The 21,902-nt window shown below is 43.6% G+C and overlaps 1 protein-coding gene across 1 annotated transcript in view; it reads right to left on the bottom strand.

Moving 5' to 3' along the window:
• RCSD1 (RCSD domain containing 1) overlaps positions 1 to 20,140 on the bottom strand; it is a 66,918-nt gene extending 46,778 nt beyond the window's left edge. Inside the window, exons 1-2 of the mRNA XM_033942189.1 lie at positions 19,450 to 20,140; positions 16,945 to 17,143 (exon numbers count right to left, since the gene is read on the bottom strand). Of these exons, the coding sequence (XP_033798080.1) occupies positions 16,945 to 16,950 (6 nt within the window). The 5' untranslated portion in view covers positions 16,951 to 17,143; positions 19,450 to 20,140. The remainder of the gene's footprint in view (positions 1 to 16,944; positions 17,144 to 19,449) is intronic.
• Between the last annotated feature and the right edge of the window lie 1,762 nt (positions 20,141 to 21,902).

Below are 21,902 nucleotides of genomic sequence, written 5' to 3'. Positions count from 1 at the left end.
TAGGGGGCAATTCTATAAAATGCACCAAATGTTAGGTGCCCAGCATCTGGGCACTAAGGGCCAGATTCTGTAACTGGTGTCTAAAAATGATAGGTGCCTATTACATGTCAGTCACACTTAGGTGCCCATTACAGAATCTTGCTTAACTTAAAACTTAGGTGCCTGTAATGTAGGCTAGGGTTTGAAAGGCCTACATTATAAGTGCCTAGGTCCTTTAGAGACTATTACAAGTGACTAAGTTGCTTTTAGTGGCGCCTAAGTCTTTCTCTACCCCTAAACAAGCCTACTTTGGTGTTAGGTGTCTATCTTTTGTAGAATCATGCCTAAGAAGATAGGTGCAAATCTCCCAATTCATTTTTATTTTTTTTAGTTATGAGCATTTTAAAGCTCATTATTGAAGCCAATGTATTAATTAAGGTAGGCGCCTATCTATTTAGTTGCCTAACGTTAGGCGCAATTTATGGAATTCCCCAGTAAGTTAATCTGCTATAATAAAACCCTTAGCATGCATGTGCACTTCAATCTGCGTGTTTCTGTGCTTCCGTGCCACACATGCACAGTAGAAGGAGCCAGCGGCGGTTTCCCCATCGCTCTCCCTCCGCGACGCTGGTTCCTTCTACTGTGCATACGGAGGCACGGAGCCAGTGGCGACCACCACAGTGGCGACTCCCCCCTCCTGCCCTCACTCCGTCTAACACTTTTTACACAGTTCAAAGGTATGTGTGTGTGACTCAAAGGACCAAGGAGAGCACAAAAATAATAACAGCAGGGAAGCACGCATACTGACGCTCAGCATCCAGACTGTGGTTGGCGGTTGTTCAGGTTGGAGAGGGTGGAAACAACTAGCAGGAGGCAAAAGGAGTGATTTAAGGGTAGGTGGAAGAAGGGGGCTGGAGCTGAAGCATCTCAGCGCACAAGAAATAAAGACAGTCAGGCAGGCAGGGAGAGAGACAGAAAGACAGACAAAGAAAGAAAGGGGGCAGGGAGAGAGAAAGAAAGACATACAGAAAAGAAGAGAAAGAAATAAAGGAATGCCTAAGTCTACACATCTATTCTAGCATTCATTAATGTAATGGGCTAAAAAACTAGTATTTTATAATAGCATCTGGGCATCAAGATTCTACTATAGAGTCTAAGTTGGCATTTGGGCTCCAACACCTGTACCATGTAAAATGCAGTTAGTCCTAATGTTGGCACCTAAGCGTACAATTTAAAATATTCTATAAGTTTGGCACCTCAGTTTGTGACCCACCTATACACATTACCTTTGCAGATATGCACTAAAGCAGTGGTCCCCAACCCTGTCCTGGAGGACCACCAGGCCAATCGGGTTTTCAGGCTAGCCCTAATGAATATGCATGAGAGAGATTTGCATATAATGGAAGTGACAGGCACGCAAATCTGCTCCATGCATATTCATTAGGGCTATCCAGAAAACCCGATTGGCCTGGTGGTCCTCCAGGACAGGATTGGGGATCACTGAGTAAAGCACCTTGGTGCTAACTTAGAGCAGTGATTCCAAACCCTGTCCTGGAGGAACACCAGGCCAATCGGGTTTTCAGGCTAGCCCTAATGAATATGCATGAGAGAGATTTGCATATGATGGAAGTGATAGGCATGCAAATTTGCTTCATGCATATTCATTAGGGCTAACCTGAAAACCCGATTGGCCTGGTGTTCCTCCAGGACAGGGTTGGGAACCACTGACTTAGAGAATACCACCTAAATCAGGGGTCTCAAAGTCCCTCCTTGAGGGCCGCAATCCAGTCGGGTTTTCAGGATTTCCCCAATGAATATGCATGAGATCTATGTGTGTGCACTACTTTCAATGCATATTCATTGGAGAAATCCTGAAAACCTGACTGGATTGAGGCCCTCAAGGAGGTACTTTGAGATCCTGACCTAAATCCATTTGGGTGCCTAACTTCCATTTGAGTATTTAAAAGTAGGCGCCTAATAGTGCACTAGAACAAATTAGGGGGTTAATGGGCAGTTCTATAACTGGGTGTCTACAATTATTGCCTGGAAGCTGAGCGGTGGGAGCCTGTTCTATTAATAAAAGTGGCCACTTTCCTTTCTGGAACACTAGTATAATTGGATAGTAATGCACCTAGATCCTGATTCTATATCCGTCTAAAGTTAGGCGTCAATAGCGGTACCAATTCTCTAAAAACTTAGGCACCCATTATAGAATCACGCTTAGCAACCCCAATTGATGCCAGAGTTTTCTTCGCTTAAAGTTAGGTAATTTCTATGTATGAATATTGCTTTGTGCTGTGGTTTGTAACGTGACATAAAATACTCAATAAACATCTCTTAGAACTAAAGTTAGGTGCTGATATCGGCACCTAATTCACAAACAAGGCACCTAACTCGAAAACACACCCATGATCCTTCCCCTAACCATGCCCCCTTTTAGTGTAGGACATTTGAGCTAGGCACCACTGTATAGAATCATTTTTCAAGTTAGGCGCCTTTCAGTTGTCCAATTAAGGGCTCCTTTTACGAAGGTGCGCTAGTGTTTTTAGCGCACGCACCGTATTAGCGCGCACTATAGCGTGTGCTAGCTGAAAACTACCGCCTGGTCAAGAGGAGGCGGTAGCGGCTAGCGCGCGTGGCATTTTAGCACGCGCTATTCCGCGCGTTAAGGCCCTAACGCGCCTACGTAAAAGGAGCCCTAAAAGTGTTGAGGATCTATATTGGCATAGATTATGCCTATTGATCGATTAAGAGTTCTTATGCAGATCGGGATGGTGTGGGAAAATTTGAAAAGGGGGAACTATTCTTGATACAGCTTGAGGGCAAAACATGTCGAATGACAGGTCCCTTCCCGATGTTACTAACAGGAAAGATCTAAGATAAGTTGTTGAATTACTGCAAGATTTTTATACTAAGAAATAACATATTTAAATTTTTGATACTGCACTGAGCACTTTATATATAAAAAACATGAAAAAAAGGTAATGATGGGGCTAATGAAGAGGCTATAAGCCAAAGTGAAATGGTGACCATAGAAATCTCTGGCACCATAATGGCAAATCTGAAGCCCTGAAGTAATCTTATTTATCAATATAAGAATTTAAGGGACATTGAGAATTTATGTTGATTTAGTAAAACACAGCATTAATGTATTCAGTAACAGATGTGCATGAGTTGGAGCTCAGCCTTTATCTTCCCCCCTTGCAAATATGTGGGTATTTGCAGAATAACACTTAAGCACCATGCTAACACTTGTACATGGAATGCTGCTACTATTTGGGTTTTTGCCAGGTACTTGTGACTTGGATTGGCCTCTGCAAAGATGGGATACTGGGCTAGATGGACCATTGGTCTTACCCAGTAAGGCTATTCTTATGCTCATATATGCACAAATATGCACATACATACTAATATTCTAAACATTTACATGCAAAACATACACATAAACGTAAGCATCTAGATTATAGAATTGCCCTGCTAGAGTGAGTATCAAAGTTCTGGGTCTTTCTGCCTCACTTAGTAGTAATAGTTCTTAAGGCAAGAACAGAACCCTAACTTGGGACAACCAATAATGCAACAGAATATAAATGCCGTAAGACAGCAATTCTACTTATAAACAGGAACTGGCAGGTATGCATGAATTCAGACCTCAAGTACCACAAACAATAAAAGTAAATTATGTGTGATGTAAAGTTCTTTCTTAGTTCAACTTGAATATTTGAAGAACCCTCCAATGACAAATACAATTAATACTTTTAAATAGTTAGTTACGCTGCTTTGACTAACCAGAATTCAATTGCAAATTTCTTCTCTGTACAAAAAAGCACCATCTTAGTAGAGAAAAAGTTGCTCTATCCAATGCTTTTGGAACCAAAGTGATTGCTGGTGTCAAATATGCAGATAAATACAAAGCTTTAAAGATGGGTAAAATTTGTTAATAATATTTTTGCTGCTCTGTTTGACATGCAGTATCATTGCAAATAAATGAAAGCAGGCCTTGAAATTTTCATAGATTCGTTACAAATCTATGGCACCCCAAAGATGAAGCCAAAAATTAGCAAATTGAGTTTATGACTAACTTTGGCATTGAGGCATCAGAAGAGCACTTAACCTAGACTTTTAAAACTCTAAAAGCTTATTAAGTACTAAAAGTTGCACCAGTAGACTATATTTCAGGCTGATGTTAGCAATACTCTGTGTACAGGAGGCCCTTGAAGTTGTCCATTTGTTTCGTACGACATGCACAAAAATTTTAAAGCCTCTACTTAGGCACCTCTTACTACATGAATTTCAGGTTTTAGGGGTTGAACTTTGCATGGCTTAGTGCATGCCAAGTTTCATTAAAATCGAAGATGGTAAAGTGGGGACCACTTGTTCAGTTGACACAGACTGACCCAAATAGCACATTTAAAACAAATTTGAGAAAGCATTTTTTCAGTTAACATACAATTAAGCTATGGAATTTTATGCTTGCAAATGTGACCAAGGCCAGTTATACAGCTGAGTCTGTAAAAAGTTTTGGACACATTTCTGGAGGGCCTTAATTTATGTGGGCTCCAATATAGAGCCCTTGAGCCAGAGTTCAAGAGTAGTGAGGATAACCTGGTGCTATTGCCCATCCTCCAAAAGGGGATGTGAATGGGTTGCTGGCCCACCTTTTCCCTCTCTTGGCTAGTGAGGGTGGTGATCATTGTGATCACTGCTTCTGATATTGCTTATTTACCAAAGCTATCCTGGAAAAGACCTCAAACACCCAGGTGTTTGAAATGCTATGTGCAAAAATACTTTAATGGGGCTATGAACATCATCATTGGTCAAAAAAACGGATTTACTTTTTATCTTTTTTATTGTGTTAATCAAAACAAAATTGTGTGCACTGAAAAACATTAACTGATACAGTCAATCAATGGCAGTGTCAATATAATTATGAAAAATTATTTTTACTGCCAATTGCCTTGTTTTTAATATTTAATGTCAGCCATTTACATCCTCAAGAAATAATAATAGCACTTAAAATTAATATACTGATTGAATAAGCAGAGTCAAGCTTACAACATCGAATAAGTACATCCCCTGAAGAAGCCATCCTGAAGTGAAACGGACTGGCCCAAGTTCCGTCGGGAGCAAGCTAAGTGCTATTCTTATTATTTCTTGAGGATTTAAAGTAAACCCATTTTTTTGACCAATGATGATGTTCATAGCCCCATTAAAGTGTTTTTGCACATAGCACTTCAAACACCTGGGTGTTTGAGGTCTTTTCCGGGATAGCTCTGGTATATAAGCAATATCCGAAGCAGTAATAACAGACAATATCATATCTGATATTTATTGGTCTTTTGGACATTTTTGGATTATACGTAGATAGTTTCCACCAGTTTTTTTTTTTTTTGTGTTTTCAATCATTGTGATCAGACAATTGGTCAGTATAGGATAAGGGAAGACCTTGGTTAAGGTAGCTCACCCTATTTCTGTTCCTTTTCCTACCCACAATACCTCTTGGCTCACTGGCTGTTGGAAAAGGTATAGAATAGCTCAGGGGGAGGGGGTGTTCCGTAGCCAGTTAAGAGTGATGCACAGGGCTGCACCTCAGCAGGCAGATGGCCAAGAGTTTGCAGGTCAGCACTACTCAAAGGGTCAGGCAGAGGCCCAAGCCTTGAGGTTGCAGACTGGTGGGAAGAGTTGTGCTGTTTAGGGCATTAGCCTGATGGGCTGATATGGCGGGCCAAGGGCTGACTTTGGGGCAGATATGGTTTTCATGTAGTCATGTAATAAAGCTGTGACCTTGTATGCCAACTGGTATATTAGTGTGTTTATTGTGATGCATGGTAGGTGAAAAGGGAGCTAACGGATAAATCCTGTTCACTAGGGTCATATCTAGATTTGTAGCAGCTTTATCTACACAATGCTGCTGAAAATCATTACTGAAAATCCATAAGGTATGTGAAGAGATCTAGGGGATAGGATTCTACTAGACCGCCAGGGCTAGTGGTGATTAGGAGGTCGGGCTTGGCTGACCTGACCAGGGTCTGCTGGGTTGGGTCAGGTAGGTGGACCTGTTGGACCACAAGGCTATTCTTTTGTGAGGTGAGGGGGGTCAGAAGAGGTCCACTGGGGATTTTTTTCATAGTTTGGAGGTGAGTCTGGGCACGGTTTTCCTTTTTTTTTCTCGAATGCTTTTTTATGTTAACTTTTCTGTCAGTCCCAAGATGCATTGGGTGGGGCCTAATTACCATATAAGGGAGTTTTCTCTTATAGGTTAGTTAGGCCCCGCCCAGTACATCACAGGATGCATTGGGCAGGGGTGGGACACCAAATTTTTTATTACACTACCTAGAGTAGGAGCAAGGAAGCATCCTTCCCTCCTCTCTCCTGCCTCTTATAGAGATATGAAGGGATCTGGAGGTGGGGAGGGAGGGCCATAGCTAGTCCATCAGGGTAGATTTTGGAGGAAGGGAGTCCTGGCCTGGCTTTTTCTAAGATTTTTAAGAGGAGGGTTGGGAATCCAATGGGCCAGCAGAGCCTTTTTTGAGAGAGTCGGGAGGGATCCACCTGACCACCAGGGATTTAAGATCAGAGGGAGGGATACAATGCTTGGCCTGGCCAGAGTCAGCTTTATTTAATTGATAGGAAAGGGTTGGGATATTAGGGAGGTTTGGGGGGGATTGGGTTGGTGCTCAAGTGTGAGGTGGGCCTAGTACAGCACAGGATCATTGTTGCAGAAGCCAATTCAGGGCAGGGTGGTTGAGTTGATGAGAGAGAAGTGGTGTCATTAGACATCCCTTCTCTCAACTAACCCTCTTAACGTTGACCTAGACCTGGCATTATTTTTCTGGTGCTAACTGCACCCATGAGATTTTTTCTAAATAAATTTGTATGGGGTACTAAATGACTATATTTAAATGTGGTCTGTGCTAGTGTGATAACCATGCTGAAACCATTAGGGCACTGGGCACACTAAAGCCAGCACTAATCACCTTTAGTGCTGGCATCAAGTTTTGAGCATCAGTATACTAACACCAGCACTAGCCCAGCATTAATCACCTCTAATGCCAGAGCTAGGTTTTGAGACTCAGCCCAGAGTGAGCAAGATGGAACAGGATCTGCAAAGCACTTCTCAGTGACTTAGATTGGCCATTGTTGGAGACAGGATGCTAGGATTGATGGACCATTAACGACCTATTATGGCCAGCACTCACATAACACTTCACCTCTAATGTTCCCCTGTCTAAGTCTTAATGGAACCAGTTGACATAAATGAAGAATCCAATTTCCTGTCCCTCTTTTCTTCCTTTGGTGAGAGTCAGATGTATTTTTCATCTTTTTGGCTATTTAATCCCTTGTAAACTAACAGTAAATGCACTGAACCAAGAGATGCATTAACCAAACCACAGCAGTTTCACTTCTCAAAAACCTGAAAAATAAATCTTTCACAGAGATGATCTTCAGATTTCTTTTTTTTTTGGGGGGGAGGGGAGGGGCAGGGAAAGGGAAGGCAATTCAAAACCTGCCTCATGCCTGAAGATGGAGCTCCACCTGCTGCTCACCAGCTATAGCAGTGTTTTTCAACCTTTTTTTGGGCAAAGGCACACTTGTTTCATGAAAAAAATCACGAGGCACACCACCATTAGAAAATGTTAAAAAATTTAACTCTGTGCCTATATTGACTATATATAAAGTAATTCTCTTGAATAGGAATCAAATAAACACAAAGAAAGTATTTTATAATGCTGCCACCGCCAACAACACCGTTGGCGGCGGTGGCACTCAAGTGGCTAAAGAGCCGCAGTTTGCCGGCCTAGGGACAACACTGGAGGGTGGCCAGCTGTGCACCCCCTTGGGATGTAAACCCGGGGTGGGGCAGACCGCCCCCCCCCCCACCCTGGTATGCCACTATCTGTACCTCACTCCCTCCCTATGACCAAAAATTATCCTTTCTTCTATTCCCCGTGTACACAACCATCTCTTTCCCTCCTTTCCTCTCTCCAAAGTCCATGCCTTCTGTGTCCAAACACTCATTCCCTCCCCCACCTCAGCATCTCTTTCCCTCCCTTCCTCTCTCCCAAGTCCATTTCTTGTGTCCAAAAACGCATTCCCTCCCCCACCTCAGCATCTCTTTCCCTCCCTTCCTCTCTCCCAAGTCCATTTCTTCTGTGTCCAAAAACGCATTCCCTCCCCCACCTCAGCATCTCTTTCCCTCCCTTCCTCTCTCCCAAGTTCATGCCTTGTGTCCAAAACGCACTCCCTCCCCCCTTTTGTGTTCCGTGTTTGCCTACCAGCCCATCTTTGCAACTTTCTCAGCAAAACGAAGCTCAAGCCGCGAGGCTTGTCTTCTGCTTCCTGTCTGCCCTGCCGCACACAAATAGCCGAACGGAAGTATTCTCCGACGTCAGCGCTGACGTCGGAGGGCAGGCTTTGCTTAAGCCCTCCCTCCGACGTCAGCGCTGACATCGGGGAACGCTTGCGATCGGCTATATGTTAGCTGCAGGGCAGGCAGGAACAGAAGACGAGCCTCGCGGCTCGAGATTAGAGAGTTGTGCGGGGACAGAAATCCCACCCGTCCCCGCCAAAATCCCACCCATCCCCACCCGTCCCCGTGAGGAATCCCTCCGTCCCCACCCGTCCCCGTGAGGAATCCCTCCGTCCCCACCCGTCCCCGCGAGGAATCCCCTCCGTCCCCACCCGTCCCCGCGAGGAATCCCCTCCGTCCCCACCCGTCCCCGTGAGGAATCCCCTCCGTCACCATCCTTCCCTATAAACTTCAGAAATAGTTATTTTATTTAATTATGCTACTGAATTAAAGGCTCTGGTAGAGACCCATTTACAAATAAGCAAAGAGACTATTAATTTGGAAATATTAATTGGGAAGAATACATACTTTGTAAATGGGTTTCTACCAGAACCTCTAATGTAAATATAAAATATAAATACTCAGCTGATGAGAACCCACAAACTGTCAGCTGAGGACTTCCTTTGCAGTTGGCCTGGGGTCCCTTTTGCCAAGCTTGGCAGGCAGCAGTAGCGTCCCTGAGTCACAGATGCTGGCACCTCAGTGGCTCATGGATGCTGCCAGCGACTGCTGCGCTTGGTGGAGGGGAGTTCTGACCATCTCTAGAGGAGGTCCTCTGCTGGCGGTGCTTGGGGATCCCCACCAGTCACAGCAAGGGCCAACAAGTACTTCAACACTGTAGAAATAAAACCAGAAATGCATTTCCTTTTCTTTTGAACACAAAACAAAGATATCTGTCATATACATTTCCCAAGGCAGATGACTCTATGCAATGTCACCTCGGTAACAAAATACAAAAATAGACAAATACACCCCCTCCCTTTTTACTAAACCACAATAGTAGGTTTTAGCACAGGGAGTTACGCTGAATGCCTCGCGCTGCTCTCAATGCTCATAGGCTCCCTGCGCTAAAAAACAATATTGCGGTTTAGTAAAAGGGAGCCATAGTGCAAAATATAGACAGCAGATATAAATTCTCAAAACAGACACATTTTGATCACTAAATTGAAAATAAAATCATTTTTCCTATCTTTGCTGTTTGGTGATTTCATGAGTCTCTGGTTGCACTTTCTTCTTCTGACTGTGCATCCAATCTTTCTTCCTTTCTTTCAGCCTCCTGTATGTTTCCTCTCCTCCAGACCTCATTCTCTCCCCCAACTTTTTCTTTCTGTCTCCCTGTTCCCCCTTCTTTCTGTCTCTCTGTCTGCCCCCTTTCTTTCTTTCTCCGTGCCCTCCCCCAAGCCACTCGGTTTGCTGCCACCGCCATCGGGGAATAGTCCCCAAGCCACCGCTGTCCCAAGCTTTCCCTGCAGAAGCGTCGCGCTGACCAGCATTCCGCTCCCTGACGTCAATTCTGACGTAGGAGAGGAAGTTCCGGGCCAACAAGGCATTTCTCCTCATTCCATCCAGCCTGAGCCCCATCTCTCCTTGATCCAGCATTTCCCTTCTGTGTCTGTCAGAATTACCATTCCACCTATTTTCCAGCATCACCCTTCTTTGTGTCCATCTCACCTATATCCCTATCTCACCACTTTTTCAGAATCTTCATTTGTCTCTGTCCTTGTCTTTACCCCATATTCACCATTTGCCCTTTCAATGTCTTTATCTCCCCCCCCCCACACACACTTTTTCAGCATTACTTCTATGTCTCTATTTCACCTCCTCTTCATGTCCCCTCTGTATCTCTATCCTTATTCAGAAGGTCCTGCTTACCCTTTCTCTTCTTTGTGTCACTATCTCCATTTTCAGCTTTCCCCCCTTTTCCTTTGTTACTGCACCCTGTAGCCAGAATCTTTCCACCCTCTCTCCACTCCGGCCCAGCCCAGTATGAAATATTTCCTTTTGTTTCTCTCCCCTCTCTCTTCTCCTCCCTCACCCACGAGTCCTGCATCTGGCCCTCTCCCTTCTACCTGCACCTGGCAACACCCCCCTGCTCCGCGGCTCTCTTAAGCAACTCGTCAGCAGCGGTGATCAAGACAAGCTGCCGACATCGAGGCCTTCCCTCTACGAGTCCCACCTTTGTGGAAAAAGGAAGTTGAAACAAGCGGGACTCGCAGAGGGTAGGCCCCGACGCCAGAAGCTTGTGTCGATCGTTGCTGCTGAGTTGCCGAAGAGAGCCGCAGGTAGAAGGGAGAGGGAGATAGGAAGGCTGTAGAAGCTCCGGAGCATGACACCGAACCCGGCCAGGATGATTTCTTTTTCAGGCTGCTGCTGCCGCTGCCATCCCCCACCCGAAATGACAAAAAACAGCCTAATGCCCGCGTCGGGAAATAGCCATGCTGAGCAGTGAGCTCAGCACGTACACAGATGAAAGCCTTGCTTGCTGATTGGTCCGGCGGCACGGTGGGGCGGGGCCGCCGGACCAATCAGCAAGCAAGGCTTTCATCTGTGTACGTGCTGAGCTCACTGCTCAACATGGCTATTTCCCGACGCGATGCCAGACTTGTAAGCTGCATGCTTGCATCGCCAGAATTTAGGTAGGTTGTTTTCATCCCCGTGGGAGTCCCGTGGGCAAGGGGGCGTCCCCGTGGGAGTCCCGTGGGTCAGGGGGGCATCCCCGTGGGAGTCCCGTGGGCCAGGGGGCGTCCCCGTGGGAGTCCCGTGGGCCAGGGGGGGAACCCGCGGGATCCCCGCGGGACCCGCGGGATCCCCGCGATCCCCGTTCCCGTGCAGACCTCTACTCGAGATGTATTGAACTCCGCGGGTCCCCTGTCCAGCTCTCTCTGTCCACGTGGGGCGGACCGCCCCTCTCCCTAGACTGGTGGTACTGCCCTGATGGCGGCCCTGACCGTACGGCACACCAGGCAACATCTCGCGGCACACTAGTGTGCCGCGGAACAGCGGTTGAAAAACACTGAGCTATAGAACCCTTCAGAGGTTGCACCAGGATATGGACACAGGATTCTGGGACTGGCCTAGATTTCTGTCCACCACATCCTGGTGCATCATGGGACTTGCATAAGCAGTATGGTAAATGGCAAGCTTATTAAGGGGCAGATGCACAGAACTCCACAAACTGATACAAAACATCGGATTACACGGTGTTTGTGTTTTACTGGATGATGCTCAATATCAACAGTATGCAAATTACATGCACGCTGTATGTGTTGTGCATTGGCGGTAAAAGGGGGAGAAACATACCTAGTGCCTGATCACAAGAGTTGTTCAGTAGGCACAGTTCTTGTGTGCAAGCCCAGTAGAGTGCAGAGCCGTGATTGCTGGAGCTCTGAACAAGAGACAAGCAGCAACAAGGGTACAAACAATTTCCTTCCAGTTGCAGCTAAAGCCTCTGTTGCTAAAACGAGTTTGGGAGTCTTTTTAAATGTTGAGTTCCACAGCGATTTTAGATGCAGCATTTAGGCATCAGACACACACAAAAAACGCAATGGTCACTCTTGCAGACTAATTTGAAGCAAAATGCTCCTACTTTCGTGCTACTGAGGCTCCAAACCTGCTGGAAATGTTTGCACGCTAAAAGGTGGGCATTCCTTGCTGTGTGCATTACATGGAGTGCTCATTTTAATGAGCTCCTTGTAATGCATTTGCATAGGATTCTCAATGGCTGTTACAGTCAATGGTAAAAGTAGGGTTACCAAACTTTTGCTATCCCGCCTTGTTCCATCCACAGCCCTGTCTTTTTCCACCCCCCAACCCTCATCTCTTCGGGGCCACATCTGGAGAACATCTGCGTATGAGTGGATGTGACGTGATGGGCCGCCGCGGGAGCGGACTGCTAGGCGTGATGGACCTCTGGTCTGCCTCGGCGGAGGCAACTCTTATGTTATGTTCTTATGTTCTTATATGTGCGCATGCGCAGATGCCCTCCAGACATGGCCCCGATCTCAACGCTTTTCAAAACCTGGACAAAGTGCCGAGTTTTGAAAAGCTGTCCTGACGCCTGGACAGTCCTCTAAAAAGAGAGCATGTCTGGATAAGTGCGGCGTCTGGTAACCCTGGGTAAAAGCCACTGAGAGCCCTTTTGTGCATTGGAGACTGAACTAACATGCAAGTTAGACTGGCTACAACCAGTCTTGCTTGCAGGGTAAGCTTTTGAGCATCTGCCAGTCAGTGATAGTCAATGTGCCTAGTGAAGCAGCTTCTAGGGACAGCAAAGAGCAGCTGTAGTCAATGGGCGGGGTCAAGTAGAACATATCCCATACTGCTTTGTGATAAAAGTTCAAAACCAGGACTGTCTGGAACTAGGTAACTTAGCATCTCTATAGACATACAAACAACTGTCTCCTGGTGTTGGAAGAAGAGAGACACAGCAATCTAGACTGGTAACGGAGTTCTAAAACAAAAACAGTTATCTGCATATTGTTTTATCACCCATCAAATACAGCAGGATATCCCCACCATCACAGTACACCAGAATATCACATCTTTCACAAAGTGTGTTATTTCTAGCTCCTCCAGCAGGGAATCTCTATGACCGCCATATTGCACCAGAATGTCAGATGTCCTGCTAATTCTTCAATTTCAACGTTTCCTTTAGAATTAGCCATCTTGTTTCAGGCACCATAAAGCTAATTTCCACCCTGAGAATTTTTGCTAGATTTCTTGGCCCTGTGATCTTTTCTTTCCACCGAAGTTAGCTTGCAGTATGTTGCAACATCCTCTTTGACAGTGTTACAGTACAGCTTAATATGGCAGTGAAGCAATTACATACATAAGGAGTATGATAAATGGGAAGTTTATTAAATGACAGTTAATGTGCCAAACCCACTAAGTTCCTTTGAAATTTGCAGAACAAAGCAGTGTACCGAAATTCAGCCTCTGCAGAAATTGCTCCTGTATTAATGCAGCTGTTCAAAGTGTGCAGTTCCCCCAGCAAAGGGTTAGGGTAAATGTACATTTCTAGATCTGAAACACTCCCTCTGCATGGTTTTGGGAATGAAGTAGGGAGAGGTGCACAATTTCAGCCCTTGAGGATAGCAAACTAGTTTTCAAAATATCCAAGAAATAGATCTGCATGTCCATTGCCTTCTTTGCATGCAAATCAGCCTTATACATATTTAGGGTTACCAGATGTCCAGGTTTCTCTAGATATGTCCTCTTTTTGAGGGCTCTGTTGGGTGTCTGGGTGGCTTTTTTTATTTTTCTGCTTTTATCCAGATTGTGGCGAGAGCAAGAAGAAATACGCGTGGGGCCACTCTGCTGAAGCGTGCGCTGCGACTGTTGGCCATGCCAGTCCTCTGCCCTGGAACAGGAACTGACATCAGAGGGGGCAAAAGACCGGCACAGCCAACAGCAAGTACCTCAGCAGAGCGGTCCTGCATCGGAAGCAGAAGCAGGAAGGAACAGAAGCCAAGGAGGTAACAAGGGTAGGGGAATGGGAAAGAGGCTGATGAGAACAACTGGATCAAAGAGTAGGGAGGTCAGGGAGATGCTGGATGGAAGGATGAGGTAGGAGAGAGAGGGGTCATACTAAATGAAAGGAGGGGGAAAAAAAGGGAACCCTGGATTGAAAAGAGATAGAGTGGAGAAGCTAGATGGAAGGATGGGGAGAGAGAGTGTGTCATGCTAAATGGAAGGATGGGAGAGAAAAAGGGGACCCTGGAAGGAAAAGGGGGAGAGGGGGAATGCTGGATGGGAGAATGGGGAAGACACTGGATGAAAGGGAAGGGGGACATGCTAAATGGCCCTGACTGCACACGGCTGGCAACCGCGTAGGAGAGGGGTGGGGCTGGGGGCAGGGCCATGTGTCCACATTTTTGTCTTCACAAATATGGTAACCCTATTTATTTATTAAAGGTATTCTAGAAACACGACTAGTTGGCAGCTTTCAAGAACTGAACTTGTGCACCCCTGGTGGAAAAGGATCTCTCTGATATAAGGCAGATAGTGCATTTTGCTTAAACTGCAGAACTGCAAGAAGGCTGACCAATTGCACCCCTATATTTTCAGTTCAAATCGTAATTGAATTTTTAAATAGCAACATGTTGATTAACAATTCACCACTTACATCTAACTTATTTATTTAAAAATTTGTATCCTGCTACATCCACAGTTCTGAGCGGGTTTCTCCAAAACAGTGTTTCTCAACTCAGTCCAGGAGTACCCCCTTGCCAATCAGGTTTGCAGGATTTCCACAATGAATATGCATGAAAGAAATTTGTATATAATGGAGGAGGCATATGCAAACCAAGTTTATGCATATTTATTGTGGATATCCTGAAACCCTGACTGGCAAGGGGGTACTCCAGGACCGAGTTGAGAAGCACTGCTCTAAAACATACATAGTCAGGTTGACAAAACAAACAGACATGAAAAGTACACTCTACTACTATATTCACTAGACATTTTGTAAGAATACAGTAAAACAGAAGTCTACCTGCAATAAATGAAAACTTACTTATATTCACTCTCAAATAACTATAATTAAGACATTACAATGAATTGTTATTATTGTAGATATATTCTTCAGTTCTAAGTTCTTTGTGAAAGCCAAGAGCTATCATTCTGTACTTACAATGAAGCAAAACCAGACCTGGATAAGCCTGCCAGGGATGATCCAAGTCAGCCCTATTCTTAACAAGATTCAAAGAGCAGCTCGTTTACTAGGAATAAAACTGCACAGGTTTACTGCTAGCACTCCAAGACAATGCACAGATTCCTGTCCAGCTGTCCGCTACATTTTTCTCAAGTGTAAGTTTTTAAAAAGAATATTTTAACTGAGTCAATACCATGCATCTTTCCAGCACAGTCTGTAGTGTGTACCAAAGGCCCTCTTTTCAGACAGGAGTTTCTTATGTTTTACACCAGTGGTCTCAAACTCGCAGCCTGGGGGGCCACATGCGGCCTGCCAGATACTATTTTGAGGCCCTTGGTATGTTTAACATAATCACAAAAGTAAAATAAAACAGTTTCTTGATCATATGTCTCTTTAGCTATAAATTACAATATTATTATTACGACTTAGCCAAAAGGAAAGATTTATAAACCATAAAAAGTTTTACCTTATGCAAAATTGTCATTTCTTTATTAAGACATTAACTATTTTTTTCTGAGGCCCTCCAAGTATCCAAAATGTGGCCCTGCAAAGGGTTTGAGTTTGAGACCACTGTTCTACACCCATTGTTTTTTAATACAAGAGACTTGCATATGCTTTGGCTTCTTTGGGTTTTCGTAGTCAGGTCACAGAGCCTACTAAAAGCAGTGAAGTTATGAAGTTGCAGATGCCTCAGCCCACAGCACTATGGTAGCTCTAATAAAGCTAGATCCTTTGACTGTGCAGTATGTAATAAATGGGTTTGTTGACTTGCATGTTATTTCCCATGAAGCAAATGTCCTGCACTCTAGACTGCAGGAATAAGTGGAGTAGATGGACTGGATGTTATCAGGTTTATTACACACAAATGATAATAAAATCAAGCAGCTATTTCCTATATAATCTGTGAAGCATCTACCGAGTCTCCTGATTGCTCCAGTGATCAATTCCTCATACATAAGAATCATAAACATGGCTAATCTTATTACACAGACCAGAGTCGCCTATGGCTTCTGGGGAGCAGGGAAGAACAACAATAGGTCCCGACAGCCACCCAAACTCAAAGAACCATCGGGTGTTTATATTTACTTTCGGAGAGCATGGGCACTTTTCAAATAGCCCGTTTACCCACCTTGATCATGACCACATATGTATATGAAACAAAGTTTTCACATTTAAAAATACTGTGTCCTGTTATGTATTTTTACAGATTTTATTATCCGAGGCATGGTGTTAGGGCCATCACAATTGCTGAGTTCAATTATCAAAATCTCAGGAGGGTCTAAGGCCTGAAAATTAAGGGAGAGCACAAGAGTGCAGGTTTGCTTAGGGCGCCTAATACCCAGCTTCGTTTATAAAGTAACTTGTAAACTTACGGTTATATTCATAGAAACATCCTGGAAAGCTATACCTACCCTGAGCAGAGATGCTTAAACTTTATGTTATCCTTTCAAGTGACTACTGCAGTAAATTTGTTGAAAATGGGCCCTGGGCGGGATAAGACTCTCGCATTTCAAGCAGGTAAACAGCAATTTTGGCTGGGTAAATACATTGGTGGAGCTATGTTGTCTTATGGTGCATTTCGTAAAGAACTTAAGTCAGAGCTGTCTGACAAATTTATTTCTTAAATGTGGGTATTATTGTTAGCAAAACTCTATTTTGAGTATATCTAAGTAACTGTTGTATTTTTTAACTATTTGTATTTCGCTGATTGTCCAGCCTTCTTCTGTGTAAACAGCCTAGAAAATCATTTGGTTATGGGTATAGAAGAATAAAGTTATGTTATGTTATATGAGTGACTGTATATTTCAACTCTTCTCCCTTACTCGAATACCTGTAGGAGTGACCTGCTCTTCACCAGGAAACCAACAGGCTGAATGCTTGTGCTTCAGGCAGAACAATCATTACCCCTCACAGGTCAAAAACATCCCATAAAAACTGCTGCAGCATTAAAAAAAAGAAAAATTACCTCCATTTGTTTCTGGATGCAGGGGGGTCTCCTCTGGAAAAGAATAATCCTTCCCCCACACCCTTTTTTATCTGTTTCTTCTGATGAGTCCTCTCTAAAATCTCCCTTTTGCCGGTGCGGTAAAATTTCTTCAGAGTGACGGATGAGAGGGTGCAGTAAGAGAGCTCAGCCAGTGACCTACACAATAACCAGCCCAGCACTGTCAGAACAAGAAGGGAAGGAGGGAGAGAAGGGGGGGGGGGGAGGCAAGCAATCAGGGTTTAAATATAGACACAAATCTAAACAGATATAGTCCTTCCCAGCGTACAGGATTCAGAGAGGAGAGGGTGTGTGTGAGAGAGAGAAAGATACATTCACACCACCACTGATCTGCCCAAACATGGGGACATGCTGTAATGTACTTCCTCTGCCTCTATCACAAACTCTCCACCCCTTTATCTGTGTGTGTCTCTCTAAACCCACAACCCCTTAAGCACTTCAGCAAAATGCTAAGAGAAAAAAAAGACCAAACTTGAAAGGGCACTAGGTGGAGTTTAAAATGTGTAGGTAGCACGTGCGGAACTGCAGAACGTAGAAAGAGACAAGCGATCTGGTTACCGAAAGAAAGATTGGCAGCTGGACTAGATGTGCCCTTGGGACCTTCTGTAACTGGCTTCCTGCAAGCCATCCATTATTCGGAAGAGAAAATACCACAGTCAAAATTTAAAGGTAAAGTTAGCACAAGCACAATAACTCCACTGGGCTCAGGCTCAGCTAGTCCCATGTTTACCCTTTTTTTAATCTGAGGACTTAGCTACTACTTTTACTACAGAAAGTAGGATTTGATTGATGCATTGAGGATATACAGTAACTGGACGACTCATCCTGTGTCTAAGGACCTGGAGCGATCTGCTAGTCCTAGTTAAGAGAAAATTGCAGCCTCTGTGCACACAAGATTTCAGAAGTATATAAGGAAATAGTAATTACCCACTCCTGGTGTTGGTCAGCTGATGGTACTACTTCTAATATCTGAGATGCCATAGGCAGCTCCTGGTTAGTTTGAGATAATATTTATTTTGATTTATGCATTTTATACATGTGCAAGTATCTCTCTCTCACTCTTATTTATATATATAGATATAGATGGTGAGGAGCGTTCAATAATTTATCTACCTTAATAAGAAAATTTTCTTTTATTTTTCAATATAGCCCCCTGATAGCTCCATACACTTCATCCACTTTTCCTGCAATGACTTTAACCCTTTTGAAAAGAATTATTCTCTTTGACCTTCAAACCAGAACGTCACAGCTTCCTTGATGTCTTCTTCACTTGAAAATTGTTGTCCTTGGAGAGATTTCTTTAACTCTGGAACAGGAAATAATCTGAGGGAGCTAGGTCAGGACTGTAGGGTGGATGATACAGCTGCTGAAACCCACATTCTCTGATGTCAGCCAGTGATTGTCGTGATATGGGCACCGGCGCATTGTCGTGAATGAGCAGCATGCCTGTTATGAGTTTTCCTTGTCTTTTGTCCTTGATTGACTCCCGCAAAGCAATCATTCTGTTGGAGTAATTCTCCCCAGTTATGCTTGTCTTGTGTAGCATGAACTCCAGAAGCAAAAGTCCAGCATCCTAGAAGACAGTTGCCATGACTTCTCCTGCAGATTTTTCTGTCTTGAACATTTTTGGGGTGGGGGATGACTTGTACTTCCACTGTATTGACTCCATTTTGGACTGTGATAGACACAAGTCTCATCTCCAGTTAATAAACGATGAAAAAGATTCATTTGGTCTTCACGGAGCATCTCCAAATTCTCCTGACAGCACTGAAGCCTCGTGGCCTTCTAACATGGCGTCAGCATTCTTGGAACCCATCTTGCACTAACTTTTCATGAATTATTTTTTAAGCTGTACCTGCCGAGATACCCATTTCTTCAGCTATTTGGGAAACCTTAATTCTTCTGACAAAATTAAATCTTCGACTTTCTTGTACATTTCTGTGGACGTTGTTTCCACACACAGACGGTCCAATGTGATGGTCATCTTCAATGGACTCTCTACCCCACTTAAATTGCTTATTCCAAAACTTTACCTTTGTAGGATGATGGAGCAGACTCACCATAAACTGCAGTCATACATTCAAGGATCTTTTTTGGCTTTTTCCCATCTTTTATGAAAAATGTTGTCACTGCTCCATATCTAGCAGTTTCTTACTTGATTCGCACGAGGACTCTTCTGACATCCTGTCTCTTGGAATGTTAGACTTGCACTGAGCAGCAACGATGCATCAGTAACCTTGAGACACATCACAACATGTACAGACTTGTTTTAACACACTGGTTACTTTCTTTCTACCTGGTGTGTGTGGGTGTGTGTGTGTAAATGATGTACAGAAAAGGCAAAAGTCTGCATGAACCTAAAATGTCCCCATAGTAAACAATCCGCCCACATTCAGCAAAGGCCTCCTGGAAAAGCCACACTTTTCTTAGCCTTCTAAATTGCAAGTATTTGAGGAAGAAACATACCTCATCTACTAAGATGTTCCATTGAATGGGCACAATGACTGAAAATAGACTTCCTTGTGCTTCTCAGAGTAACATGTTCCTTATCTCTGTAATCCTTCCACCATTCTAGCTACAATATTCTGTATCACCTGTAAATAGCAAATGGTCTTCAGTGGAAGTAATTTTATAAATGATTTACTGCATGTACAATAGCTCCTATAAAATTACCCCAGTGGTTAAGTGCATAAAAATGCATCAGGTGACAAGAAGGTGCATACGTATTTTTACGTGACCTATGTGTGTGACCTATGTGTAGATGTGCATCTTAAGCTTTCTTGGCTGAAATCATGGTTTTTGCAGCTGTCTGGGGTGGAACCGTGTTCAGGTGTGCTTGACCAACATTAAAGCCAATTCTGCTGTAGCTTTCTTCAGTGTGATGCTGTGTGGTTAGCTCTCTGTGCTGGATTTTATGTAGAGGTCTAGATTGGTTAATGTCTGTCCAATCACATTTAAACTCTTTAAAGGCAGGAAAAGTTGGTCCTCAGTGCTGATTTTGTGGGTGCTAAATTTATTGTATGAGTGGTTGCCAAGCATTGACCCTTGTCTCCATTAAGGTTGTGGGGGGTGTCTTGTTATTTCTACCTCTTCTATCTTTCTAGGCCATCAACAGGATCTTTGCGTCGTTGAATGTGATAGTATGACCACAATGGAAATGGAAAGCTATAGCTGATTTGTGTGTGCTCTTGTAGCCTCTTCTACAGTGTGGCCAGTTTCAGCTAGATTTGAGCAGCCACAGCTGCAAGGGATTTTGTAGACCTGAGCAGCTTGGAGGAGGAGGAGCCAAACCATTTGTGCCAGGAGTATGTGATAATGGTGCACTGTATGCCATTTTGATATTTTTCTTTTTAGCAGCTTCCCTTTGCAGTCAGTCACCCCCTGGATTTAAGGTAGAATGACAAGCTTCCAACGACAGGACAGAACAGAACAGACACCTATGTGTCTTTATAAAACAGCCTCAAAATACAGTAAATGCCTGCTATAATATTACCCTCCATTACTATAATAATAATAATAATCTAACTAGCTAAAACTAACACCTGTGCCATAATTATTGAGTATGAGTAAAACTTTTATGGTTGAAGTGGCCAAATCATTTCTCAGTTTCCAAAATAATACCCAAAACAAAAGATTCTTGAATCCCTTGCATGTTTTTTCACCCTATGTATAAACCTGTATAACTATTATGATGGCCTCCTTAAGCAGAGCTAACAAAACTTGTTCTGAGGACCCAACAACCAGTTGGATTTTTCAGCATATCCATAATTAATATACTGTACATGCAGAAACATTGCTAGTATCCTGAAAGCCCAACTAGCAGTGGGACCCAGATAGATAGATATATTTAGAGCTACCAGATGATTCCAGATCATTCGATATAGGTTTGCAAGTCTTGGTTTTATGTGCCTATCAGATGACATTTACTATTGTATGGAGTTGTGGTGCGCTTTGGTAGCCAGAGCTGGAATCTATGGTTCACATGTTTCAAATTTGTGCTAATTCAAGTTCTGCCTTTGTTTAGGAAATCAGACCTAGAGGCTGATTAGATAAAATCAGGTCAGGCTTTGTCTGGTCCCAGGTGACTTGGGGCCATTTGAGAACTTTCTGTCCTTCTGTGTGGGACTCTGAAGTACTTCCATGATACAGCAGCCCCGTTCGAGATTGATTTATTACTGAAAAGCACATTCCTCCCTCTACCCTGATATAACCAGTGGTGGGCTGCCTCATTGTTTTCAAATTTTAACATTCTTATAAATTACACAGACCTAAGAGTAATAAATGGCTGATTTTCAAAGGGCTTGGGAATGTAATTGCCAATAGAGGTTAGGTTGGGGTCTGACTATTTGCAATTCAGAAGTGATATCAAAACCAGGCTATTTGGGCAGGACTTTGGTAAAAGTCATCTAATTTGTGAGGAGGAAACTTTGTATGATTTGTATGATATGTCACCCTGTATATGAATATTTATAATTGTAATGTAATTTTGTAAATGTATATGTTTGTATTATATTGCTTATGTGATGTACATCACTTTCAGCCCTCATTGTAGTTTGCCTATTTATTTGATTGACTACAATACAAAAAGTCACTCCTCTATTAAGCATTCAAATATTTTCATAACAATGACTATTTATGTTTTCATCAAAAAATGTATATCAAAAACTATGGGCTCCTTTTACAAAGGTGCTCTAGCGTTTTTAACGCATGCACCGGATTAGCACGCGCTATAGTGCGCGCTAGCTGAAAAACTACCGCCTGCTCAAGAGGAGGCGGTAGCGACTAGCGTGCGGGGCATTTTAGCGCATGCTATTCCGCACGTTAAGGCCCTAACGCACCTTTGTAAAAGGAGCCCTATATATATGCTCAGAGACTTGAAGGCAAAAACAAGGGGCAAACCCCAAGAATATCACCTCACC

The sequence above is a fragment of the Geotrypetes seraphini genome, chromosome 4, assembly GCF_902459505.1.
Source record: "Geotrypetes seraphini chromosome 4, aGeoSer1.1, whole genome shotgun sequence".
Lineage (NCBI taxonomy): Eukaryota > Metazoa > Chordata > Amphibia > Gymnophiona > Dermophiidae > Geotrypetes > Geotrypetes seraphini.
The sequence above is the reverse complement of the archived record's forward strand: the minus strand, read 5'-3'. Positions and strand labels throughout refer to the sequence as shown.